The sequence below is a fragment of the Convolutriloba macropyga genome, chromosome 9 (assembly GCF_964194025.1).
Source record: "Convolutriloba macropyga chromosome 9, txConMacr16.3, whole genome shotgun sequence".
Classification (NCBI taxonomy): domain Eukaryota; kingdom Metazoa; phylum Xenacoelomorpha; order Acoela; family Convolutidae; genus Convolutriloba; species Convolutriloba macropyga.
Window position 1 is genome coordinate 54,275,403 of NC_134476.1, and position 23,654 is coordinate 54,299,056.

Sequence of the window (23,654 nt, forward strand, 5' to 3'; positions counted from 1 at the left end):
GTTAATAAAATCTGTTTACTTCTACTTATTTTGAATTTGTTTTTTTTTAAACTTTTGATATGCAAGATGTGGCCTTTTTCTTCCTGCTTTTGACTTTATGTCCATATTTTCCTCACTCTATGTTGTATCATTCTGGCTTTCTCCTAAATTCTATAGTTTTGTTCGCTCTGCTTTATTTGCTTAAACATTTCAATGAATTTGGCCTGTTTCATAGATTTTTTTTTCAATTTTTGTTTGGTTTGCAATTCATTTCCTTTCACATAATGCATCATTGAGCTTTTTCTGAAATTTCGTGTCAAGTTTTGATTATTATGTTTTGCGAATATTCTTGGCGCCTCCGTTTTCGCAGTCAGCGTTTTTTGTGCTTAATTTTTATTTTGTTTCTTTTTCATCTTTTCTAATTTTATTTTTGGAATAGTTTGAAGTTATTTTTTCAATGATGTCTTCAGCGAGCGAGAAGTATATCTTAATTTTGGTCTTTAATGATCTGACTCTAAAACTAAACTGTATTCTTTAGTCCTCATTTTTTGTTTACTTTTCAGTTGAGAAACTTAGTTTCAAAGAGCATTATTTGGCTTATGATTTCACAGTGTGTCATGGGATGCAGAGTTGATCGTATAGTTCTAGTTTTTTGAAGACTGGTATCATGAGCCATTTCTGGCGAATGTTTAGCACTGTCTGTTTTTTGACCATCCGAAGAAATTTGTACATTTTTCGACGCTATCAAATGTTTTTAAAAATTTTCTGGTATCAAGATTCCAGTAAGTTTTTGAAGTCAAAGTTATGTTTTATGTTAAATTTGTGTGGGTTTGTGTATTGTTGCTGAATGATGTCGTCTTTTTTTTCAATTTGTAGTAATGATGTCAATGCTCAAATCTTTCTTGTTTCGACAGCGTTGTAAAGAGTACAAATCTGGTGAGGTAAAGAGGGACGGACTGTCTGAAGATAAATTAAAGGTGATGGTTTGGGCTGCAAGTACGATTTTTTGTTAAGTTCCTGTCCTTCGAGTGCCTTATGGAATTCTTTCGGCTATGTTTTTTTTTGTTTCGTACAAAAAATTGTTTCACTTAACCTCATTTTGCCGCTTTTTGCGCAAAATCTTTATGACTTCTCCAGGCTACTTTTATTTTTCGCTTAAAAAGCGAAATCAGAATTAAACGAGATAAACCCTTAAAGCCGAATTTTAGAAGCCCACTACTTGAAGCGTGTCCTTATAAGTCTTAGTTGCCATCTCTAATTCTTATTGGTATTAATACTAGCCCCTGTATCCTCTCTTTGAGAAACGGGTTTCACCGATATGAGTTTCAATACCACTCTGGCCCAAATATTATGTTTCATCGTACTGTTCAAAGATAACGTTTGAATACTCTTGTTGGTATTCAGATTGCTCGCCTGGGTTAACCTCAACTCGAACATTTTTAAAAAATTGATTCATATTAGGAAAAAACGGATAACTAAGACGATTTGTTTCTCAAATGTTTTGTATTATCAGTTTCAAATTTTCATCAATTTTGTAAGCTTCAATTCATTGGAGAAATGCTTGACTATGTAGTTTGTTTACTGATTTCAGCATTAATCATTTTCTCATACGATTAAAGTTCATAAACAGATGATATAGAATATTTGAAAACTAATTCGTCACAGCTATCCGTCTTTTCTATAATGAATCAATTTTATTTTCTTTTGCAATATGAAAATGGGAGCAGTGACGTAATGCTGCAGCAACTGTAGACAAGATTTTCGTAATTGATGCAAGAGTCGAAAGTAATACTTGATAAACTGTCATCTAGGAGCATAAGTTTACATTTCATCCGCATTTTCTGGACAAGTTTTGCTGGACCATTAGCATTATATGGTCCGAGTACCTCGAGTACAGAATTATTGACATTATTCGGCGTATCTTAACTGCTCACATTCTTTCTCGGGTTTGTGTTGAGTGGTGGTTGTCTATTGCAGGTGTGAGCAAAGAGGCACAAGTGGCAGGGGAACTCGTAGCTTTGGTTCGCCGAGACATCGGACCAGTGGCTGCTATGCGCAATGTGCTCACTGTATCAAAACTGCCCAAAACTCGATCCGGAAAAATATCCAGGACAACTATGGCATCTCTTGCGAACAATGCTCCTTTTTCGGTTAGCGGAAATATTATGACGAAACGATTGAAATGTCGTTCAAATTGTTGACAGCCGTTATAATTTCAAATTTAGCCTTTTCAGCTACAGCAAATTTTGTTATTTGACTGTTTTTTGTGTGAGGAAAACACTAGCATATAGTAAATTTCCTTAGTTGACTCACAGAGGTACCTTTTAGCATTTATAAAATCAAAAGATAATCGAACTTTCAGTGTTCTTTCATCGTGTAGCAAAGCTTGTGATGTAATTTTATATAGCAGTTAACCTCTGCTCAAAAGTGAAATGAAAACAGGAGGCTCGCAGAAACAGATGTTCCACGTGAAACGGTCTGGCCCATGAGTTTGTTTGTTCAGATCCCTCCTACGATTGAAGACGCTTCTGCATATGATGAGCTGTTAGACAAACTTCAAAGTATCGGATTGGCCCTGAAACCGCAGATGCTTAATCGCAAGGACTTTGTTCCATAAACTTACACATTCACTCTTTCCCATAAGTATCTAATTTATGTGGCAGTAGCTGCTTTACAATGAGTGGTAGAACTGCAGGGTTCATCAACTGTTACGGATAGATCGCCGGTCTTCCGGAAAAGTCCAAAATAGGGGAACCATAAAATTGTTTAAGCTCTCCTAAATTATTTTGGAATTCGGAACTTCATGGCATTTTGTTGAGACAGTTCAACGTGTTCTTGACTTCATACAAAGTCAAATGATGTGATACAAAGCATAGCATCTTTTCTAGTACAGTCCTTCCGTGGAACCTAGGTTGTTATACATTGCTCATTAACAAAACCCACGACATCATCGACTATCCTTGCACGAAGAATAGGAAGTAATGCACCATTGAACGATTTTAGAGCTTACCACAAGTGTTTTGGTGGCTTACCAAGTGTTTGCTTACCAAGTGTTTTGTACTGTTTGCGAATTAGGTATCTAGCCAAGGGAATAATATTAAAACATAATTATTAACCGCCCTCATCTCAGCAGGCTATTATTGCGCTCCTATTTTTAAAATTACAATTCAAATAATTTGAATTGTATTGGGGTGCTGTCTTTTTTTTAAGACGTGGTCACACATTTTCATGATTTTTCAAATGAAATTGGAGTGATGATGTTGGTCACGCCGGACCAGGAAGTGGAGCGAAAAAGCGAGTGGTTTTGCGGCGAGAAAGTTTTTTGCCTCAATTTTAAAGCAGAGTGAGAAAATGGCTCTTGAACAAAAATTTGCTTTCTTGATAATGGTTTTTTAACTGTTTTTTCGTTTTTTTTATCTGTTTTTTTTCTAAATGGCTTTCCTAATCCAATCATCGTCCATTCTAGGTCTAGTTTAGTCAATGAAAATTCTTTGAATTATATGTCTGGACTTGTCTTTTCTACACTTTGCGTGAAATCTTTATCACCTCTCTAGGCTAGTTTCTTTATCCGCTTATTCTCCTTAAAGTACATTTAAGTAGCAGTTGCTCAGAAGGGCAATCTTAAGTGAACAGAATCAGTATCAAAAAACGAAATCAAAATTAGAAATGGGATTAACCCATAAAGCCCAGTTTTAAATGCCCGCTACTTGAATTTTGTTCTTATATGTCTTAGTTACCATCACCAATGCTTATTGTTATTGACTCTAGCCCGTCTATCCTCTAGTTATGTCTAACAACAAAATGCAATCAAAATAGTTTGCACTTTGGAAAAGCTTTCTTACATCAATCTGTTTTCTACACTCATTTTTCTGCACTCTGCCGGGTATGTTATTAATAGCCAGCCTCATATCAGCCGGCTATTGTAGGGTATTTAGAATACAAATTTTTTGGATTATATTGGTGCTCTGTCTTTTTCCGACTCAAAGAGGGGTTTTCGAGAAATGTCATTTCACAACTCTCAGAGGAGTACTGGAGAAGTGTCTTTTTGAGTTACTTTTATTTAGAGAATTTTAAAGCACTAAATGAAATGCGTTGAAAAATTCGGAGTACTTTGCATGCTGAACTGAATTAGAGATCGTAGTGAAAAGAGGTTTGTTTTGTTCATACCGTTATTTTCTAGGTCGAGAAATTGAGTTGTGAAAAATTTTTGTAAGCGAGCAAAGTTTTGTCGCGTGCGGTTTATTAAAGCATTTTCTTATTTTTAATAGCCGCCGTCAGCTCCTCAACGGCTACTATTCAATTTGGATCAACGCCGGCTATCTGTCGTCAATTTGCTGGCTATGTTAGTAATATAGTAATTTGCCTAATGACTGTAGGGGGGGGGGGTTCGGACCACCCTACAAAAAATTTATCATTTGAAAAAGTGAAATCTTTTTAATTTTGGTCACAGAGCAGATTACTATTTTTTTACCATTTCCCTGAGTTTGCAGATTCATGTAACATTTGCGTTTGGGAGGAAAATTCATTTTGCCGCGCAAGTGGAGGCATAATTTTGTGGGGGTTTTGAAAGTGGGATTTATTTGGACTTGTCAAATGTTGTTTACAGTGGCGGAATTTGTGGGAAATAAAATCAAAGGGATTTTGTCTCCTGGATGTAAACTTTCATGGTCGGACTAAATTAAAATCTTAAGAGTTTTTACGGGTTTGTAATTACTTTGCGGTAGTGAGGGAAAATGTTCAAATTAAAATTAAAGATAAATTGTGTCGGTGAATGGGGGAAGTGAAATGCAATTTTTGGGACCCAATAATATGGAGTTCACCCGTATAAGTTTGGAAATGAAGATTTTGCTTATAAACGTGTGGTGTATTGCCCCTGTGTGTCTCTAGTATAGAAATAGACATTCTGAATTATCCTTATTGAAAGTATTATACCCGCAATCTACTTTTTTACTGAAAGAAATTCGAATCAAATTCAGTCTATTTTCAGACAAATGTCCGTGATTGAATGTAAAGTTTGTGAGATAGTTATTGATGAATTAAAGGAAAAATACAATCATTTTGCATCCCATCACAGAAATATTTATCTGAAACATTGTACAAGGTGTCACGAACCTGTTTTTTCCTCACACAATATAAACATCATTTGATGCCAAAAACATTCCTCAAACCCAACTTTTTATATAGCTACCAATCCCGTACAGCTTGTGAAATTCCAGACCAAACTTGTCCCTTTTGTAGAGAAGTGGTTTTTATAAACGGGAATTGGAGCAGCACCATCTAGAAAATATGTGTTTGAGCGATAAAGTCCGAAAAGTTTTTGGCAAGAAAGTTGGACAAATATTATAAGTTAAGTTATTTTGTCAACGCTTTAGCAAAAACAGATTTTCAATAGTTTGTATTTGTATCATTTCAAGTTTCCTTTCTGTTATAGATGCACTTATTAAAACATACAAAAATTTACTAATCGTAATGATTGAATCAAAAATTACAACTCAAGTGCGTTTAATTGAGACAACTAGTGAACCATCATCGTTACTTTGCGCTTCTTTATCATTTTTTTTCTGACTTTTTTGAGTTTGATTGATTGTCATCTAACCTACTCCTGTCAATTCTGATTTTTTCTGTTTCCTTTGCTTTACTAAAGGCAAGGGTAGATGGTCATCACTGGTAGAGGGGGTAGTAATCGCTCTTTCATCTTCTTCGTATTCCGTCAGAATGAAAGGGTTAGGTGTTTCTTGGTTGGTTTGATCACTTAATTCAGATAAGTTGCTTAAATCCACAACGTTATCTAGCTCCTCATTCGATTATGAGCGTTGATTGAATCCCGGATCCGGGGTTTCCCAACCAGATGCTTCTCCCCCCTCAGGTATGTTAAAGACGTTTTTATCTTCATCTGATTCGTCCCCCCAATCGGAATCCTCACAGATTTTCTTTGCTAGATACTCGTCCCGGAGAGAAAAATGTCCAGAAGGCAGTGTTGTTGTTCGATCTCCATTTATATACCTCTTATCATCATAGGCACTCAGTGCAATTTTGTTCTTAAATACAGTTTGTAATTGATGTTTTTCCGAAGCAATCTTGAAATTTTCGAGCCCGAGAAGTTCTCCGGTAGCAAGAGTTTTTTTGAACATATCATGGTGGAGTTTGGACTGTGCAAATTTCTTTGTTCCCTTTGCAGACATTTTTCCGTAACCACCCGCAACTAAGGAATAGGGTTTGAGTGCACAAAATTCCTCAATTGGCAGCCAGCTCAATCCAGCCAGCTCATCTTTGAACATGAGCACCACCTTTTCGTTTGACCAATCAAATAATGGGTGGTTTTTCGACAAGTTTGAAAGATCAAAGTGTGATATCAAGTGAGGTTTCTTCGCTAGAAGTTACCAGTCCGAGAAAAATTTACCATTCCGAATTTTGTAAATGAAGCTGTCAGTGTCAGAGTAAAGTAGCTGACATGATGTTTCTTTTTCATTACATTATAATGAAAATTCAACATAAAATGTTTTGACAGCTCTAAAATGCATGCCACCACAATGGTAGGTTTGTTCCACGTTAAGGTTTGTTTCTTCTTATTGATTAGCGATAGCTTTTTATCAATTATTTTTACTGCGTTTATATTGCCCTTCAGAGGTAGCTTTTAGCAGTTCTTCTGTGCGAATGAAAGCAACTGTCACTCTGTTCCGGAAACTTTCACAGAGTTTACCAAATGTAGAATTTGTCATCAATTTGAAAAAATCTTGATAAAGTTTTGATGACGCTTCCTGTCGCTTTGAAGTTGTTGTGAATACATATTCAAGCGAGAAATGTAAGCGAGAAATGTGAACGACTTTAAATTGTAATTGTATGCGTAACAAAACAAGTAACCATGGCGCAGTTAATATAGCACTGTACTCTCAATCTAAGGATCGGTGGTTCGAGCCCGCATCATGTCAAACCCAGCGAAGCCAAATCCGTATTCTAATACATGTGCCTTGAGCAGCGAACTGTTTGAGAGCAGTTTTAAGCTAAACCAGCCCGATTCAGGTTAAGATGACTTAGATAAAAAAATTATTGGAGTAACAAAACGCATTCAATGATTTAACTTTAAGGCCAAAGCAAGACCAAATTTCGTCACACATGAGCTGAATTGACCTGTATTGGCTGACAAAAGGCTAACAGGTCCTGTCTAGTTTTTTTGCCGCCAGTGTTACTTTAGATATCTTATGTGTACGAACTCTAGGAGCGTTATGTGTGAACGAATAAGAACTTATCGTAGAAAAATACGTATTGTTGTCTTGAATAAAGATTGTTCTTCAAACGTTTTCCTGTCATTCGAGTTTTTGACGTTATATAACTCGAATAGTAGTGTTCAAATCAAAATACTTCGCTAACCACTTTGACTGCTGGAACTTGATTGCATGATAAATTTTGGTTACTTTTATTCCTTGTTCTACAAAGAAGTTTAGATTTCTGTAAGGAACAACGTACTGCTTTTTAGGGTGGAAGGGTTGTCTAAGTTTCTCAGTTTTAGCCGCGTTATTTTCAGGGCATTTTCATTTCTGTTTGTTTGATATTCACTGAGCTCGAACGGGTCTATTGGCTGCTTGTCTGAGATGAGTGGAAAATCCGAATGTTTCTCATGCAATTCATCCGGATATTCAAAGTCAACTTCGACAGCATAGCCAATATCTCCCTCATCATCAGCATTAATAATATCCTCCAAAGTAATTTCTGTAATTAATCTCAATGAAAGTGGATATTTTAACATGATCCCACCATAAAGGTTGTTGGCGTGAATGTAAACTATTGACGCCACTTCTTTCGACAAATCAAAGTTTTGTAGGAGAAGACTGTTTGCTGATCCAACCTTGAGCTAAAGACTGAAGCTATCCCACCGCGAATCATTTGCTCAGTCATGTCAAGTGAGTTGCGGTCCGTCAGCAGCTCAAGTTCTGGTTTGCATTTTTTCAGAGATGCAGCGCCTGAGAGATTTGAGGCTGTGTTGAATTGTGCACAGTCCAGCTCGTAAGTTTTGTAGCAAACAGACCTGAGTTCTTCGAACCAGCATGAAAGTTGCAGAACATCTACTGTGAGGTAGAGCTCAAGGAAGTGGTTCAGGCTTTCACAATTGAATTCTTCGAATATCTTTTCAAGGTGGTCCAGTTCAGTGGAGGTTATGTCGATGCTATTGTCCTTCAAACTGTTTTTCCAATGTCTGAGGTTGGGCGGTTCATGGTCACTCAACTTTTCAAAATTTTTAACATATGAGTAAGGAAAATTTCCTTTCTGTTTCAAAAGTTCACGTTGTTCTTGACTTTATCCACGATAGAAGATTGTCTAATATTGAAAATTTGTCATGTGGCAAAGTTTGTACTAATTTACTCAAGCTACTGGGCATAAACTTGAAACTATCAATGAAACGCAAGTAATCGTATACGAAAACTTTGTCTCGCTTGCGCTTTCGTGTCTCAATGTATACACCATAGTTCATTGCAATGAACTTCTCATCGTTTGTTGGGATTACGTCAATGTTAACATTCTCTGATGCAGAGTGCAATCTTTTGACAATGTGATGAAGATCGTAATTCCTAATCAAGTTGTGTTCAATGACTGGTGTAAAAATGAGGGTTCTACGTTTCAAATTACACTCGTTGTGTGCATACCCCAGAAATTGTCCGGAGAAATGGCATTGAGCAAGAAATTTTTGATTTTTGTTTTCAAAGGGAGAAAACCACCTTGCAGAAAAATTTTTTAACGCTACTTAGTTTTTTTTGTATCAGGCATTGTAATTTGCAATGAATCCTTGTCCAGACAGTATTGCTGATGCGTGTTGAGGTGTTCAATTGAAGAGTAAATATGAAGGCAGTTGCGACACAGAGAGCTTCTTTCACGATATTCTTTTCCAGTGATTTTTGAAACAAGTTTTTGAAGGTTGATTATCAAAACATAATGATAAGTTTCTCCGTTGCTCAGTAGCAGTAGGTCTAGAACACAAGGGTACGTTTTCCCCGAAGACACTCGTAAAGGTATCAGCTGATCCCCGAAGACACTCGTAAAGGTATCGTACCTGAAGAATCAAATTGTAAGGAATGCTTCCATATCACTAAGCACACAATTAGGCACTTGTTCTCATCAGTCGTTAATTTTATTAGCTCATTTTTTTAAGAAACGGATTGGAAAATCAAATAGTGGTGTAAAATGAATGTTTTTCTACCTGAAGACGTTGACCTGAACATCATTCAAGTCTTCGGACTTGGAAATATCCATGAGACTCATTGGCATATCGAAGTCTCCGACCGGTTGTTTTGCTGAAGGGTTTTCACTGCTGTAGGTTGAGATGTTTGTTCTAGGTCTGAAGCAAGGCCTTGGTGGTTCCAATTTTTTTATGAACAAGATGATGTCCGGCTGTGAAACAGTACAAGAATCTTTTGTCATCGTTTGAGTTGTGAATATTTAATAGATTTGAATCTCTGCGCAACAGGTGACCCTCTGAAAACGGTATGAAGCTGCTCCCACGTATTGAGACAGAACGCACCAACTTTATTGTTACTTTGTCTATGGTCTGTAGCTGCCAACGGCTACCATAGCTGGAAAACGAAATAAGTTTTGACACTATGATGTCAACTAGATCTTAATAGGTGGTGTCAGAAATGCCGGTATAGTATACTGTTGTAGTGTGTGTGTTGAAGTAGACAGTGACTTTTTCCGGATCTTCATCAGTTGGTTTTTGGAGGTTGATTTCGACCATCAGTTGAACTTTTTGTGGGAAATGATTCGTGTGTTTCCTTATGACGTCCTCGATTTCAATCCGTTTTCTGAAAAAATATTCCATGATGTCTAGATCGTTGACTTGGGGCTCAAGTTTATAGTAGTTAATGCCACCTTTGATTGAGCTCAGTATTGGTGTCGAAGGATTTGTTTCAGTGGATCCAGTTCAGGAACAGGAAGACCGTGTTCGTTTTTCGCGTGATTAGCATAACCAGCTTTTGATTGAAAACCCATACGACTCGAGTAACAATCTTTTAAAATGGGTTGGTGGTGTGACAAAAGGGAATGTTTGCGTAGGGAAGCAAACTCTTTTCTTCTGAACAATTGCAACAGCTAAATAAGGGTATGTTTGGATAAATGTTATGTCTTTTTTGCAAGTGCTTGTTTAGTGATTGCCTATCAGAAAGCTCTGCTGAACACTCGCTGCAAATTAGAGGCACTTTTTGAGAATAATGATCGTTTGGTCGATGTAAATGCCTTGAAACATTTCTAAGGGGAGAAGAATTGTACAAAATTGACCTTTATGCTACAAAATGAGCTAAAAAAGGTGACTTAACTATAAAACTTATATTAAAAAATGTTTCGCCGACCTTTAAACAATGTTTGGCAACGAAGAAAGCAAAGTAAGTAATCGAACTTTGTAAACAAGAGAAATTTTGGGTTTAAAATTCAGGCAAAATCTTGAAAATGTCCAACAATGTTTCTTTAGGAAATGTTAAAGCTCAAATTTAGACAGAGAAATAGGAAAAGGACGGCTGTAGCAGATAGACAATAAAGGTGTGCCCCCACCCTGTAAATCATTCACACCTATGGAGTTTGCTCACAACGATCAAATGTTTAAGGTGTTATATAAGGCTCTAGAAATATCAACAACCAAGTTCAACTAAAAGTACAAAATTGCACCACAGTTTTCCATTTACCCACCATAGTCAAAGGCATGTAGACCAGTAGCTGGATATATCAATATTCTTATCTCTCTCTCTCTCTCTCTCTCTCTCTCTCTCGGTTGTGTCTGTATGTGTGTGTTTGTTTATCAACTTTGTCAAATCTATTCGTTCACCCCTGCCTTCTAGTTATTCAACTGAACAAGTATAATAGGGAAATTTAATATAAATTATGGTTGATAAGTTTTGTTTATAAAGTAACTACTCTCGTTCAACACCCGGACATAGAAATGGAATTGTACCCCTGGATCCTTTCTCATAAAATTTACCTTTCCCCCCTTACTTCTTTACCTAGCCCCTTACAATCATAAAATTGCAAACAACGGTTTAAGATTATAACAAAACTTTGGCGTGGACTAGGGGTGCGATCACAAATGAATTCAACTTGTCACTCCGCTCTTAGTTCCAAATGAACAGCTAAAATCTGCAAATAGTTAGGTAACTAGTTAGGCCTGAAGATTATTTGATGATGGCGAAAACGGAAATCCAGCTCGATTTCCATGGCTACGAAAGTCGGTTCCTTTTCAAGCAAAGCAGAAGCCTGTCATTAAACGCTGGAACAAAAGAGAATTTCGTACCATTATAAAAACTCTAAAGAAGAAGGAACTGCGACGTTGAATAAAAACATTCGACTCTGAAGACAAAAACCACAAATCTGTATAACAAACGACAACGGAGAAAACTGAAGCAAAACGAATGTTTTCTTTTTTTTTCAATGTTTTGAAGATCTTAATTGAAAATACTTGTAAAGTAAGTGTACTGTACTTCAAGTGTTTCTTTTTTGATTTATTTGAAATTTTGTTTGATTTAATTTTTGTGTCTTCGGCCAATTTAATATCGTGGTGTTTAAATTGCAGCTAATGAACTGAGATAATTGATGCTCTCTTATTGTTTTTATTTCTGAGAACTCAGTTTTTTATGGAGAAAGGGAAATCATTAGAAGTGCCATTGCTTAAAAGATTACTAACTAATAAACATTTTTAGTTAGGTAAGTTCAGTCTGGTCTAGGAGTTGTTCAAAAAAACCAACTCTGAGCCAAAGTCGAATATTGGCTTTGTACGTGGAGTCCTACACGCCAATAATTATTGTTATAGCTTGCTTTGGAAAAAGTTATGTTTTCATTCGCAAGTTTTGGACATTTTGATTATATCCCATTTTAAAAATTGGTAATTCTATCGGGCCAAGAAAAGTTCAAATCCAACGAAACTCATTCTCAGAGATTCCTTATGCATGGCAAGTCTCGAAAGCCAAGAAACGTTGGTAAATCTTGCCCAGGAAAAAATATAGGTGTTCAAGCGGCTTTAAGAACAATTTTTCCATTTTCCTTTTTAAGAGAAATGTTTTTCAATAAGAGCAAGGACTTGTTCAAATCAGTTCAAACTCATAGTCAGTTATCTCTTATCTATGGGGAGTCTAAAACTCCACCAAATCTTTGTATAGCTAGGTAAGAAAAAAAGTAGGTTTTCGTACGGTTTTTAGGACAATTTCGGCATTGTCCGTCTTTAATTAACTGTTTTGCAATCGGACCAAGGAGGTATGAAAATCAGACCAAACCCATAGTCAGATTGCCTTTGTATAGCTTTCATAGCAAAAGTAGGTTTTAATACGGAAATTTTCGCTTTATTCGAATCAGTTATTTTAAAAACAGATTTTTTTTGATCGTGTCAACGAATTTTTCAAATCCAACCAAACTGGCTACAAAAGATTCCCTGTGTGCGTAGAGTGTGAATCCGAAAAGTTTTCATATCCTGCCTAGGAAAAAAGTTGGGTTCTCAACAAGGAATTTGAACATTTTCTTGGCCCGATAAAAACTACCAATTTTTAAAATGGGATATAATCAAAATGTCCAAAACTTGCGTATGAAAACTTAACTTTTTCCAAGGCAAGCTATACCAATAATTATTGGCGTTTTAGACTCCACGTACAAAGCCAATATTCGACTTTGGCTCGGAGTTTGTTTTTTTTGAACAACTCCTAGACCAGACTGAATTTACCTAACTAAAAATGTTTATTAGTTAGTAATCTTTTAAGCAATGGCACTTCTAATGATTTCCCTTTCTCCATAAAAAACTGAGTTCTCAGAAATAAAAACAATAAGAGAGCATCAATTATCTCAGTTCATTAGCGGCAATTTAAACACCACGATATTAAATTGGCCGAAGACACAAAAATTAAATCAAACAAAATTTCAAATAAATCAAAAAAGAAACACTTGAAGTACAGTACACTTACTTTACAAGTATTTTCAATTAAGATCCTCAAAACATTGAAAAAAAAAAGAAAACATTCGTTTTGCTTCAGTTTTCTCCGTTGTCGTTTGTTATACAGATTTGTGGTTTTTGTCTTCAGAGTCGAATGTTTTTATTCAACGTCGCAGTTCCTTCTTCTTTAGAGTTTTTATAATGGTACGAAATTCTCTTTCGTTCCAGCGTTTAATGACAGGCTTCTGCTTTGCTTGAAAAGGAATTGACTTTCAAGGCAATGAAATTCGAGCTGGATTTTGGTTTTCGCCATCATCAAATAATCTTCAGGCCAAAGAACAAACACCCGTTAAAATGAAACTGATGTGTCCTTGAATTTAGGAACTTAACGCAAACAACGCATCAAAACACTTTTAGCAAATGGAATTCGGCAGCTTTTATGTCTGGTGCAAGAAGAGTTCCATATATTAAAGCAAACCTATGCCAAACTTTTGGGTTTTTCTGCACATAACCAGTTCGTTCAGAGCTTTTGGTTCCACTTTTCATCGAACGAAGCCATTCCGCCTTTTCCGTTTCTTGAGTTTTACTTGTTTAAGAAACGCTCCCCTTATCCCCATACATATGGAATCTCTGACTATGAGTTTCGTTCGATTTGGTTAACCTCTTGAACCGAATTCTTGCTTATCCTGAATTCATACACAATAGGTATTTCCTATACCATTTTTTGTTGGATTTGCATAAATTCCTGACCTTCAAAACTATTTTAAAAACAATTTATTCGGATAAATTGCAATTTTTTGTATAAACTTAACTTTTTTTCCTATGCATGCTATAAATAAAGTTCATGGCATTTTAGACTTCCTATATGTAGGAGATTACTGACCATGAGTTTGAAATGCTTTTAAAAACTCTTTTGTCCAATTAAAATTAACTACTTTTGTAAAATATTTTTCACTTATATGCAAATAAATTGGAATGAATTTCTAACTTCTTTCCTTGGCAAGCTATACCTAAAAATTTTTGCAATTTAGATAGCCCATACATAGGCATTCGCTGACAATGAGTATCAACTGATTGGAATTACTCCTTGACCCGTTGAAAAATTGCTATTTTTAAAATTAGTTTTTCGGAAATTTTGCAAATTCTTGTATGCAAGACTAACTTTTTTCCAAAGTAGGATATACCATTATTTCTTGGCGATTAAGACTCCCAATACAAAAGCAATCTCTGACTATGGGTTTGGTTTGATTTGAATTGAGAAACAATATTTTAACAAAATAACTAAAGCGAAATTGTTCTACGACCCGTATGGAAACTTAACTTTCTTCTAGGCCAGGTATACAAAACAATCTTGGCATTTTAGACTCCCCATGCAAACGCAATCTCTGAATGTGTTTGAATTGACTTGAATATTTCCTTGGTTCGATTGAAAAACACATTTATTAAAAAGGACAATACCGTATTTTTTCTAAACATATCCAAAAGGTTACTCGTTAAAATGATAGACAGAAAAACGATTCCAGCAGAAAATTGTCTGAAGAAGACCAGCATGATAGTGTGAGAAGAAGACGAAAGCCATTTTAAATTGCGAAATGTTTTGTTTGGCTTTTGTAGTTAGAGATACTTCTGTTTCTTTATGAGAGGATACGGGCTGGCATCAATGTCACTAAGTGTTAGAATTGATAAAAAAGACTGAACAATGCCGATAAATAGCCGTTAAACCCACTGAAAACCTTTGGGATTGAAACAGATAATCTGTAATTTTTTCTAAGTGTTAAAAATTTCCAATTTGGTCCTCATTAGATTCAACAAATTTGGCGAGTTCAGCCTCTCTATTGGATGACAGTAATAATAATTGTACCAAGTAGCAGATTACCCTATTAAACTTTGATAGCTTAATGTTTAAATCTCAAAACTTAACGTTTAAAAACTTGGCTCAATAGGTTTTCAAAGTTTGTTAGGGTAGACTGCTAATTAGTTTTGGCATTAAGCTTATTGTCACCCATAGAGGCTGAAATCAGCAACTTCGTTGGCTTATCCGGTTCCACTGACTTCTTGATTTTTCTTTTTGACCTTTAACGCATTTGATAAAATTTCTGTATCAATTCTGAATTCCACTCATTTGAAACAGAGAGTGGGGTAAGTCAGAAGTTAAAAGTGAAAGGTAGCTTATGAAAAATGCACTATTTTCTGAGAATAGTGTTTGTTTATACGCAACTGAAAACGTATTGAAATGCTACTTTTTTTCTATACCAAAATTTCCGCTGAGTTAGAACTCACTTACATTGGGGAACTTCCATGCCAACCTTGGTTTCATTTCAATGACTCCTTGACCGTTTCTACAGCTAGAGACCAGTATGGCTCTTAGAGGGCTACTGACGCATCTAATACACACCGGGCATAACCTGTTTATCTCACTTTTGAGCACACGAAGCCAAAGACGGCAGGCAAATAAGATCACGCAAAAAATGGAGAAGAGGCGAGAGAAGTGACGAATAAATTAAAACTGAACAAACTTAACAATTCAAGCAAACTAAGACTAGAAGTATTATGAAGCGATGTAACAGAACAACAAGACAACAAGGTACGAAGGGTTTAACATAACAGAGATTTTTAGTCTAGTATCTCGTGTTTGAACTGAACCAGTTTTATTTCGCGAAAGAAATGAAGTTCTCTGATCAATATTTATCTACAATAACCTCGGTTCCAGCCCCAATTGAACTTCAGATACCAATCGGATATGACATCTCGAAGTCACTGATTTCTGACGAAACCGATACCGTGGTATTATAATTCGTATCAGCAGAAAAAAGGTCGTCTGAACTTTGTATTTCGTATTCCGATTTTTTTCCAACGCTTCCACTTTCTCTTTGATCAATGTAGTACTCTTGTGCAGCGTCTCACTTTGATTTTCCAGATAACCATCCACGAAGCTTGGAATAGTTTGCTGCAACATTATTTTCTTGAAAATTGGTTTAATCATTACCTAGTAGTAAGAAAGTACGGCTACAGATTGATTTGTTTCATCCAGTTAATGTACAAATTCAACTGAAAATGTTAAAAAAATTCGATTTAACTAGAAGATGACCAAACAATTCGATTCTATTTGAGATGACCAAACATTCAATTGTGAAATATTGAATCATGATCAAAGTGTTCAAGAATTCTGGCAAAATACAAATGATCGTACACAAATATGATCGGTTTTCCAGATAATTTATCCTTTTAGCAATGAATATTTTCATTCGCGACTTCAACAGCGCATCCCAAAGGTTCAAGCATATTTTCAAACTCTGAAAAATTAGTTCGGCCAGGACTTATTTCAAAGATATCGCCAATTCTGAAGACCTTAATGATGCACTTTACTGAGCCATTTTTATAGAATGCAAGAGTTTGTCTAACTTGATTTGTTTTCTCAATCTCAACAAAAACTGTTATGAACGTTCTTGCATAAAAATTGAATCCAAGCAAAAGTTTCCGGAGTAACGATTCTAGCTGACGGGAACTGCACAGAAACTTCCTCGACATAGGGCGTCTTTTTCTAGCAAATTTTATCATCAATTGAATCTTCTTTTCCAAAAAACTCTATTGATCAACTATTCTGGAGAATTTGACGTTAATTTTGAACAGGAAAGGCTTTTTTAGCGAATATATCTGTGAACCAATAACTTGCAAGTATTTAGTGAACCAGTGACTGGTCGCATGAGATTCGTTCGCTCAAGGTTCGCCGACTCAAACATTGATGCTGAGGTAGTCCAAAGCGGTCCAAAGATATCGCATTGACAAGCTAAGTTTCGTAGAAAATGAAAATTAGTCGACAAGAAAAACCTTCCTGGGAACGTGATTTGCATATTTCTGCTGAAGGCCTCTACGAGTAGACCGCAAAACTTTGCATCTGCATTGCTATCATAAAGGGAATGGACAAGAAAGACCAAAAAACTCAAATTGCGTGTAGTTGACTCGTATCTTAGCACAGGACGAAAGACAATTATTGACTAGTACAGAAGGTGGGTTTTCAATTCCTTGGCTTTGAAGTTCTAAATTTCACATAGTGAGCGAACACTTCGTTTGAGCTCTGAGGGCAGCTTTCAATCATGGGTTGCGTTTGCAACTTCAGCTGCAGAGCCTCTAATGTCGAATAAAAATTTGAGCAGGTCTTTCTTTGGCGACGCCTTTTAAAAGGTGCTGAGTGGTATCAATCGGCGCCGTTAGGTGCAGATTTGGAATAAATCTGAAGATTTCAGGGTAACCGAGAACTCTTTTAGTATTCACTTCAGGATCAGCCTCCTTATCTGTTTTCCACATCATCGCTCTTTGGTAGCTCTGATCAGGTTTTAACATGACAATGTTCTTGAGGGTAGCAATGCGCTTGAAAACGACGTTTGCTCCTCATTTCAAACAAATTGCATCCAGGAAACCCGTTAAAACGTTTCATTTTCAAAACACTTCTTTTGCAAACAAAAGCTAATATAGCAGCTACTATAACAATAGTTTTGATTTTGACTGCTATCAATAATGTGTTCAAACGTGTGCAGCTGTTGATCTTCGTAGCTCTTCAAAATTTCATCCCAGGGACACGCCGCTTCCATACCAAAAACTACAAAAAACAACTTTTTCAAACTTTGAGCAGAGAACGGGCGGGAATTCGTCAGTGGCAGCCCGAACGGGATATGCATATCCGTATCATCTTCAACCAGTGGTGACAAAACATAGTAATTTCCGAGTTCTGTGTTCTGTGACCAGAAAGGTGCCTAACAATTCTCTGTAGGACAGCCTGTAACTGTGGAAAGATTTTAAGGCAAATGAACTGCCCATTTTTAAAAACTTGATCGCTTCGGATAGAATTTTCAGCTATGCTTTTAGAGGTTTTGTTTGAAGGAAATTCGAATGAAGATTAAATTTTGTGTCTGATCTTACCAAGTCAACGACAAGTTCATCGGAGCATCCGTGCTCCAAAGCAAAGCTCAATAGAGAAATCACAGTTCCTTTTTATGCGATCTTTTGGTTGACAGACTTTCTTTCTGACCTTACTAACGTTTCGTAGTCAAAAATAAGATAAATAGGTAAAACAAGGAGCGAATTTAATGGCTGAGCAGCTCTCTTAGAGACTCATGTCTTACTAGTTTCGCAGTATGCGATCCACTGAAACTGTTTTGAGGAGACAATGTTATGCTGTGAAGGGCGGTTATTAATTATAATTGTTTGTCCCCCTTAAATAGCCCTCCTCCCACACCACCCTCCTCCGTCTGACGATAGGATCCCCTCCCAATTTTACTCCCCATCGCTTTCTCAAGCAGTTTTCCTGGTTTTAAGTAATATTTTGTTTGGGGTTCCATTAAATATCTGTTTTTATGTTGAATTTGTTTGTTTTGATTGATTCGTGAAGTTTTCTGTTCTAGTGTTTTTTCGTCTACTTCGAGGATTTTCGTTCCGTTTGTTTTTTTCCCTTTATTCTTTCCTTATATTTTTAAATCCAATTGATAACTTTCTTGTTTGTACATAGCTAATTGTTTTACCGAGTTTTGCTGAAAATTTAGTTGATTACATCAATTTTTTCATTTACATTTTTTTCTCGTTAGCCTCAAAATTGAGAACTACACGCGCCCATGCTGGCTTGCCTATTTCTGTAAGAGCAGTTCAATAGTGTGAGTTGCAAGCAACATACCTATTTCATTTTCATATGTTCTTGCAATTTATGAAAAAAATGATGTATCTTATTAATTTTTGTTTTACTTTTTGGCTTAATTTCCTAATGTGTTTTGAATAAAGATGGTTTTTGTTTGCTTCGATGAGTCGAACTGTTTGATATTAGTGGTTTCAAAAGGCTAATTGTTTGGTGAAGATGACTTTCAACGTTTCCGATACGTTTTTTATTTTTTCTATTGGAATGAATTTGAAGCAGGAAATGAAACGTGCGAAGAGAGATTGGAGAGGTTTGATTATTGGAAAGAATTAGGGTGGAGCAATAAGAGATTCCTTATGGCTGATAGTACTGTTTTTGAGAGAGCGAGAATTGAAATGTAAAATAATTTCTGAAATGAGCCAAGCTGTGGATTTTTCAAATTTTTTTGTTTCTAACTATTTGTCTTCTGTAAACATGTTTAATTAGACAAAAGTAAAAGAATATCAATGTTATTTTGATAGCATTTTTTAAAATTACTTTTAGTTTTACGCTATTCTGTATGTTTTCCTACTATTTTGCGTGTTGCTAGCCTATTTTAGCGGTTTTTGGGCACATTCTTGTGCTTTAAAGCATTTTTGAGGGATCAAAATAACGACGATTACTCGTACGTGTTAATGAACAAGTGCTTTTAGTGAAGTAAAGCAGACTTCTTCTTGAGAAATATAAAAGGAAGTCAAAACATTTTAAGGCTTTTTAAATCAAAATTGGAGAAATTTGTTAGCTTTCCATTGCTCGCTTATTTTTGTTTGAGTATTTGAACACTTTCAATTGCATGAAAGAAAGGTTTACGTGCACATGTATTAAATAAAAAAGTTAATGACTTGTTAAATTATGTTACTTTTTGTCTAATTTCTGCTTTAACTGACCTTTGATGGTTTTCTATAGCGTTCATGAGCTGATTAAGTAGATAGTAGTTTCTTTCGCTGGTATTGTTTTCGGTGAAGGCAACTCTACCAGTTGGAATTCTTCCGGCCATGTTTTTGTTAAAATTTCACACATAGGGTTAAAGTTGGTCACGGTCAAATGAAGTGGGGGTGGGGTGGGGGAGCCAAATGTTGTGTTGTGCAGTTTTTTTGCTCTAATTTTGAAGTGAACAAATTTTTAATTTAACATTTTACGGCAATTTGACTTGTTTTTAGTGTTTTTTTACTAGTCTGATCAGAGTTCTTGTAAATTGCTTGCCAAATAATTCCTTGCGGTTTCTAGCCGTTTGAATTGCAGTTCAAGGCATTTTTTGTTTTGTTGCTAAGGTTTCTGTTACGATCTGTGACATCATGTTCTCTTTTTCATCTATTCGTGAACTTTAAGAATGAGTTATGTGCGTGAAGTAAGTTTTCACTCTTAAATGTGTTGTTATGTTGTTCGTGCTTTTTAGTTAATTTTTGGTCACTTTTGGCCTAACCTCACTCTCATGATGACTCCTACTTGCTCTCGAAAATCGGTTGTTTGAAATTGACAAGTCTATGCAAATTGACGCATCATACTCCATTGGAAGGTTACTTAAGGTGTATTTGAGAAATTTAAGGGCGCTTTAGACTAAATACGTTTAAGAGATCACAGATTAGGACGTAGAAACTCTTTTCCTTCTTTGTTTGTACGTATTTCGTTTGTTTTATTGGTTATTTGAGACTTCAGTCTAGAGGAGTATCGCAGCTATTTTTTGGCAATCTGCAGGCTATGTTTGGTTGTCTCTAACAATAACGTCAAGATAAAATTGATGAGGTTTCTAGCATTTCCATATAGAATACTTTTTATAACAAAACAAAGGGCGTCAGAGGAGTAGGAATTTTAGGGGTGGCGGCATTAGGAAGGCCAAAGGGATGGATGGGAGTAGGAGTGGCTGTTTTTTGAGCACTGTCTTCATTTTCACTTCAAATCAGCTTTTGTTCAATTATCCATGCAATTTTTTGACTGAATTGACTACGTGACGTCATTTCTTGCACTTATTCGAGGGAAGTTTTAGTTCACCAGCACGAATAGTTTGTTCGTCACACAATTACTTCCCACTCAAAAAGATTTTTGTCATTCTCAAAATGGCTTCAGTTACTTTGTTTAATGAGTTAATTTCATAAGAGGATGTCTGGATCAAATGGAATGTTATTCGAGGGCAGCTTGTAAAAACAAGACTTAAATCTGAATCAAGTTGAAACATCAGTTAGTTTTTATGTCTTGTTTTTCATAGTTATTTCGAGACTACGGGTCTACAAAGCTATCGCAGCTGTTTTCTGGCAATCTGCCAGCAATGTATTTCAAAATTTGATCAGGTTTACAGAAATCGAAGAGAATTTTATTTTTGTTCCATTAATATTTTTTAGATATGAAGGACATAGATGACTTTTCATTTTCGACAGAGTTCCCGGGCCGACCAAAAGTTTTAATCATAGAACTTTCATATTATGGACCATTGACTTCATAGTTCAAAAAAAGTTTTAAAAGAATTGGTAAAATTATAACTTTGCCATAAATGAAAGTTCTATGGCTAAAACTTTTCCATAATATGGAAGTTCTATGGTTACTACTCTTCCATAACAACAGAAAAGAGGCATTTAAAGAGTCTTGGCTTTTTCGTGAGTCCTCATGAGCTTCTTAAACTGCAAGGGAAACAGTTTTGACTGTTTTTCTTGCAGAATAAGCAAAAATGGAGGCTCTTTGTTCCAAGACATATAGCTAAAATCTAAAATCCCGGATAAGCCAGGAACATTATAGCACATAATAGAAGAAAGAAACAACGCACAATTAAAATACAGCACATGGGAGAAGGTGCCTGGACATTTAACAAAAATTCGGTTTTTTTAAAAAAAAAATTTAGCCCCCAGAACTTAAACGAAGACGACAAACAAAAAAAGCTGGCGCCTTACAATCCTTATGGATAGAAGGCACTATCAAAACAGTATGGGTAACATTGAACACATAATTGACCCAGAAGGTCCCATTATAATTTTTAAATAAGATTGACTTTTTGAGAGACCCTTGACGAAATTGCAGAACTTGAACTTATACATCAATTATGGGAAAATTTCTTATTCCATGACCAACGTTAGCCTAACATACGATTGTCATGTCAATTTGAGCAACCAAAGCCCACTGGTAAAGAAATGAGAGCAATTTTTACATAAAAAACGGTCGAAAAATCTGCGTTTCCGAACTACAAACTTTTTTTTAGGTATCAAATTTTAATCATTGACCCAGAAGAAAAATCTCTGGGTGTTTTACCATCCCTATAGATAGGAGGCACCGTCAAAATAATATGGGTAGTATTGAACAGCTCAGTGAGCCAAAAGGTCCTATTATATTTTTTAAATAAGATTGACTTTTTAAGAAACTCTTGACGAAATTGCAGAACTTGAACTTATACATCAATTATTGGGAAATTTCTTATTCCATAGCCAACGTTAGCCTAACACACGATTGTCATGTCAATTGTAGCAACCAAAGCCCACTGGTAAAGAATTGAGAGCAAATTTTACATAAAAAACGGTCGAAAAATCTGCGTTTCCGAACTACAAACTTTTTTATGTATCAAATTTTAAGCATTGACCCAGAAGAAAAAAAATCTAGGTGTTTTACCATCCTTATGGATAGGAGGCACCGTCAAAATAATATGGGTAGTATTGAACAGCTCATTGAGCCAAAAGGTCCTATCATATTTTTTAAATAAGATTGACTTTTTTAGAAACTCTTGACGAAATTGCAGAACTTAAACTTATACATCAATTATTGGGAAATTTCTTATTCCATAGCCAACGTTAGCCTAACACACGATTGTCATGTCAATTGTAGCAACCAAAGCCCACTGGTAAAGAAATGAGAGCAAATTTTACATAAAAAACTGTCGAAAAATCTGCGTTTCCGAACTACAAACTTTTATGTATCAATTTTTAAGCATTGACCCAGTAGAAAAATCTCCGGGTGTTTTACCATCCTTATGGTTAGGAGGCACCGCCAAAATAGAATGGGTAGTATTGAACAGCTCGTTGAGCCAAAAGGTCCTATTATATTTTTTAAATAAGATTGACTTTTTGAGAAACATTTGACCAAATCGCAAAACTTGATGTTATATACCACTTCTGGCAAATTTTCTTGGTTCATGGCCAACAATAGCCTAACGAACGGTTGTTATACTTTTTTGAGCAGCCTAGACTTAGTAGTAAAGAAATGAGACGAATTTTTACATAAAAAGCTATCTAAAAATTAGCCTTTCCGGCCAACACCTATTTTGTATAACAATTTTTTAAGCATTGACTCAAAAGCAAAATCTCGGGTTGTTATAACATCTTTATGGATGGGGTGCACTACCAAAACAGTATGGTTAACATTGAACAGCTCCTTCACCCAGAGGGTCCCGTTATATTTTTTAAATACAATAGACTTTTTTGAAACATTTGACGAAATTGCAAAACTTGAAGTTATATATCACACATGAGAAATTTCCTTATTCCATAGCCACCGTTAGCATAACACGCGATTGTTATATCACTTTGTGTGGCCTGGACCCAGTAGTTAAGAAATGAGAGCAATTTTTACATAAAAAACGGTCGAAAATTTGCGTTTCCGACCTACACGTTTTTTATGTATCAGATTTTCAAGCATTGACCGAAAAGTAAAATCTCCGGGTGTTTCAGGATCCTTATGGATACGAAGAACTGCCAAAATTGTAGGAAGAACTACTAAAATAATATGGGTAACATTGAACAACTCCTTGAGCCAGCGGCCCTATTAAACTTTTTTAATTACGATTGACTTTTTGAGAAACCACAAAATTGCAAAAAATGACCAAATCACTATACGTAAACATCTTCATATTATAGCCCAAGTTAGCCTAACGCACGATTGTCTTACCACTTTGAACTGCCTAGACTCAATATTCAAGAAACGACAACAACTTCTACATAAAAAAGAGAAATTTTTGCGTTTCTGAACTACTTTTCTCATTTAACAATTTTTGAAGTATTGACCCAAAGCAAATTTCTGGTGTTATACAAACCTTAAGATAGAAAATACTACTATTTTTATGTATGAAAAAGAAACCAAAATAATTTTCTTTATAATGCTTCAGTCGAGAGAAATTGTGATCAGCAAATTTTTATTCAGAAATATTGACAC

General features: G+C 35.7%; 2 protein-coding genes across 2 annotated transcripts in view; both read left to right on the plus strand.

The window, feature by feature from the left end:
- The window catches only part of LOC142345859 (acyl-CoA synthetase short-chain family member 3, mitochondrial-like), a 109,418-nt gene extending 106,742 nt beyond the window's left edge, over nucleotides 1-2,676 (plus strand). The window contains exons 15-16 of the mRNA XM_075398282.1: nucleotides 1,957-2,129; nucleotides 2,483-2,676. Of these exons, the coding sequence (XP_075254397.1) occupies nucleotides 1,957-2,129; nucleotides 2,483-2,596 (287 nt within the window). The 3' untranslated portion in view covers nucleotides 2,597-2,676. The remainder of the gene's footprint in view (nucleotides 1-1,956; nucleotides 2,130-2,482) is intronic.
- Nucleotides 1-23,654, plus strand: part of LOC142345860 (electron transfer flavoprotein-ubiquinone oxidoreductase, mitochondrial-like) — a 326,221-nt gene that overhangs the window by 134,414 nt on the left and 168,153 nt on the right. The gene's annotated exons all lie outside the window — the stretch shown is intronic.